This window comes from Nanorana parkeri, unplaced genomic scaffold (genome assembly GCF_000935625.1).
Source record: "Nanorana parkeri isolate BGI_ZX_2015 unplaced genomic scaffold, ASM93562v1 scaffold141, whole genome shotgun sequence".
In the NCBI taxonomy this organism is placed as follows: domain Eukaryota; kingdom Metazoa; phylum Chordata; class Amphibia; order Anura; family Dicroglossidae; genus Nanorana; species Nanorana parkeri.
This window is the reverse complement of record NW_017306409.1, coordinates 1,758,720-1,763,128: the sequence shown is the minus strand read 5'-3', so window position 1 is coordinate 1,763,128 and position 4,409 is coordinate 1,758,720. Positions and strand designations below refer to the sequence as shown.

Here is a 4,409-nt window from a genome sequence, read left to right as displayed (position 1 = left end):
TAATAATAACAATAATAATAATAAAAAATAGAACGGAACCAGATTAATTGCCTTGGACAATGCAGTAGACACTGGTTACTTAAAAAGAATAATACTGACCTTTTAATAGTAATTTAGACTTGGTACCATATATACAGACATATACATTCCTACATATTACAGTGCATACAACATTTAAAAGGATAAAGCGATGTCTTTTTGAAACGTTTTTGTGTTTTTTTTTGTAGCATAGTTCCATGAAGTTCTTAGCAGGAGCACTTGCACTCAGATATGATTGGGTACTGTATAGGTATCCACGTGCAGCGATGCAGTGCCCTGCGTTGGCATCTCCACCTTAAGATAGTCAAATGCATGGACTTGGAGACTTTACAAACCATCCCCTCCGGTACAGAACAAGACCTCTTAGTGTAGCAGCTGCCCACTTTCATGTAGCGGGGCCAAAACCTGATCCCCAAGTCACTCCACGTGTATAGGACGGGGCAGAAGGTCTGAGACCAGAGCCACATCTGAAGCTTCCTCCTCAGCTTCTTGCTCAGTTTGTGCTTTTTGCCCTGCAGACCCTCGTAGAACTCCAGTCCCTTGATGTCGGCCGGCATGGCCCCGGAGGGCTTTTGCCGGAGGAGCAGGTCCAGCTCCGCCAGGTCCTCCACGCCCAGCCGCTCCTCGGGCAAGTTGATGGCCATGAAGTTGGGGTCGAAGTGGCCACCCAAGACAGTCCTCAGCTCGGTCTCGTTCAGATCCTTCTCCTTGGGGTCGAAGATGGGATCCGGGTGCTCGATCAGGTCGACCAGGGGCAGCTTTTCGCTGGGGGCAGGTCTGATGTGCAGATAATGCTGGCCCACCGCTTGGTCTATTCTGAGTCCCAGGAAGACCACCAAGGCGTATAGAGTCACAAGGCACTGGGGGTGATCCATGCTGCAAAGAGCCCACGGGCGAAATCAGAGTCTCCTGCGTGCTCAGGGATCATAAAGAAGGCATCAGAGTGGGCAAGGCTGCTGGGGGGCTCAGGGGTAGGCAGCGGGCTCAGGGTCCCCCCTTCTCATAGTGGGAAGCGAGGATAATAAGGGAGGCGCAGCAGAAGGGTGATAGCGGCACCAGGCGTCCCCCCCTTTCCAAAAAATAACTGTCAGCAAAAGTCAGGGAAATCCTGAGGTCTGTCCTTGCAGTCCCCTCTGGGCTGGGTGTGCGGGATCCGTTCACAAGCCGGCTGCTCCTTCTTCTCCTTCCCCTCTGGGTGCTGAGACAGGCATGCAGAGGTGCAGAGCTGGACCCAGTCCTTCTGGCTACTTTGGATTTATTAGCCGGACTCCATACGGCTGTGATGTAATTCATGTTTAAGTAGTGTGATAGTCTGTGGTCATTGGCGTCCTCTGCTGGACTCTAGCAGCCTAAATACACATAAATCGGCGATTCAATCCGCTGGAGGTTCCCTTTCCAAAGACAGACACTGACGGGGAACCCATGTGCTACTTTGTTACATGTCCTGGGACCCACAGAGAGGGTACTGGGAGAGGAACTGGGAGGTGAACTGTTCACTTTCATCTGGGGTCTGCAGCAGAGTGAAAGTTGGACAGAGACTAGAGGAAGTGCAGAATGACAGAGAGGAGATAGAGGTCCAGATTGAGGATGAGAGAGCTGATAGACATTGGTCATAAAAGCAGAGAGAGAGAGAGAGATCAAGAAATGGTTACAGATAGAGACCAGTGAGATACAGTAAGAGAGAGCTGACAGAGGATCATTACACAAGTAGAGAGAGATCATGACATGTTTGCAAAGATAGATGTGGGTGACGTTTATAGAGAGAACAGACAGGTTCATTATACAACTAGTGAGATATTAAGTGATGGAGAGAGACAGAGAGGTATGTGATATGTGACTATAGAGAGAAGAGAAGAGAGACAGAGAGGTATGGGATATATGTGACTAGAGGGAATAGAATAGAAGAGAGACAGAGAGGTATGTGATATATGTGACTAGAGAGAATAGAATAGAAGAGAGACAGAGAGGTATGGGATATATGTGACTAGAGGGAATAGAATAGGAGAGAGACAGAGAGGTATGTGATATATGTGACTAGAGAGAATAGAATAGAAGAGAGACAGAGAGGTATGGGATATATGTGACAATAGAGAGATGAGAAGAGAGACAGAGAGGTATGGGATATATGTGACTATTGAAAGAAGATATGAGAAGAGAGACAGTGAGGTATAAGATATATGTGACTATAGAGAGAAGAGAGACAGAGAGGTAGGGGATGTGGCTATAGAGAGAATAGAAGAGAGAGAGGGAGAGACTTACAAAAGTAGAGGGGAGCAGAGAGATAGATACAGAGAGGTTGCTTATATTCGGGACGGCTTATACTCGAGTATATACGGTATATCATGCAGATAGAGGAGAGAAAGCTGTAGATCAAGAGAGAGAGGTGGAGAAAGGACTGATAACATTAGATAAGAGAAACAGAGACATAGGAAATATATAAAGTGTGAAGAAAGAGGCTGATAAGGTTATTTAGGATAGAAAGTGATATAAAAGATAATGGGAGATGAAAAGACAGTGAGATGAAAATACATTTATTTCTAGGTGTGTGTGATAAAGGATAGATCCATAATATATAGATGATCATAGATGGATAGACAAATGGACAAACTGACATACAGATATAAAGATAGACAGATGATATATAATATATAAATGATGGATAGAAAGATAGATAGATAGATAGATAGAGAGAGAGAGAGAGAGAGAGAGAGAGAGAGAGAGAGAGAGAGAAAGGAGAGAGAGAGAGAGAAAAAGGAAAAAAAGAAAGAGAGAGAGAGAGAGAGAAAGAGAGAGAGAGAGAGAGAGAGAGAGAGAGAAAGGAGAGTGAGAGAAAGGAGAGTGAGAGAGAGAGAGAGAGAGAGAGAAAGGAGAGTGTGTGAGAGAGAGAGAGAGAGAGAGAGATACTTACATACAGATATAAAGATAGATATAGATCAATAGATAGATATTTAAATAAAGAGGAAAGCTGAGATGATAGATCAGATAGACAAGAAGATTGAGAGAGAAAAGAAATGGATGAGAGGTTAGATTGGGGTGAGAGATGTATGGATAAAGAACAGATGGAGGAATGAAAGAAGATAAAAAGACAGAATCATAGACAATAGATAAAAAATAGATAACCAGATAGGTGTAATATTTTTATGCCATTCTATTTCTACCCCGATAAAAGAGTTTCTGCATGTTCCCTGTGTTTCAGAATTAAATGATCTCTGGTGTATAAGTGAACTCCATGTAGCAGGGAAGAAAGCCCTCCGCTGGAAGCTCACACTACACGACACACACAGAGAAACACACACACGTCGCTTTATTGCATGCCCCTATGAAATATCTCAGCATAGGGCTGTTGTCTTGCTTCATGGGCATCTCCATTGGAGTGCTGATAGTAAACTGTTTATCTTTGGTTTTATGAGGGCGCCTCTGTGGAAGCCTTGTGGAGACAGAATGCTGTGTGTTTGTCTTTTGGAGCTCCTCTCTGCTCTATATATCTTGCTGGGAGTAGGTAAAGATCCGGGCAGCCTCCGTCTCCCGGCAAACTGTCCACAAACTTCTCGCTTGTGCCATAAATTCTTTGCTGAAAGTTCCTTAATATGGGCTTCACGCGGAGATCACCCTCACCAGCCCACTTTACACAGCACACAGAGACTCCTAACCTGATACTTTTACTTTGTTGAAATAGATGAACTTCAAATATTAACTCTTTGCAAGATCCCAAGTGCTTAAAACATTTTTTTTAAAGGATAGCAGTCCAATCTTCTTTTTTTTAGGGATTGCCAATAACAAAATATCCCAGGATTTTTATGATGGAGGGACAGGCTTTGCTCCAGTCAGAATTTATGACTTAATATTCTCCAGAAGGAAAAGGAGAAGAAAGATTTATGGAGCTGAGATCAGAAGTGAGATTTCTTTAAAATAATATACTTTAAAGTCAAGGTAAACCCGTTACTAAAATCTTATACAAGTTTTAACATTTTAAAGTCAATTGAAGCCAAAACGTAATTTTTTTTTTTAGTTTTGGATAACCCGTCAGCTTTGTTGTTTTTTTTGCCATCTGAAGAGATTTCCCTTCCCTTCTTGTACAATAAACACAGTAGGAAGTGGGAAGAAATCCCTCCAAAGTAAAAGTAATCCATAGCGGTCAGCAGGAACACAAAAACTAGTGTCCACATTGGAGATTTTCCTTCACTTCTTGTCCAATAGACTCAGTAGGAAGTGGACAGAAATCCCTCCAAAGTAAAGGTAATCCCTATTGGTCAGCAGGAACACCAGAACTAGTGTTCCCATTGGAGATTTTCCTTCAATAGCTGCAAGAAGAAGTGAGAGGAAATCACTCCAAAGTAAAGGCAATCCCTAGTGGTCAGCAGGAACACCAG

At 43.4% G+C, this 4,409-nt stretch overlaps 1 protein-coding gene across 1 annotated transcript; it reads right to left on the bottom strand.

The window, feature by feature from the left end:
* Nucleotides 1-245: 245 nt before the first annotated feature.
* On the bottom strand, nucleotides 246-974 carry NOG (noggin). Its single transcript, XM_018554089.1, has one exon. It carries the CDS (start codon nucleotides 912-914, stop codon nucleotides 246-248), a length of 669 nt encoding a protein of 222 aa, XP_018409591.1. The 5' UTR covers nucleotides 915-974.
* Between the last annotated feature and the right edge of the window lie 3,435 nt (nucleotides 975-4,409).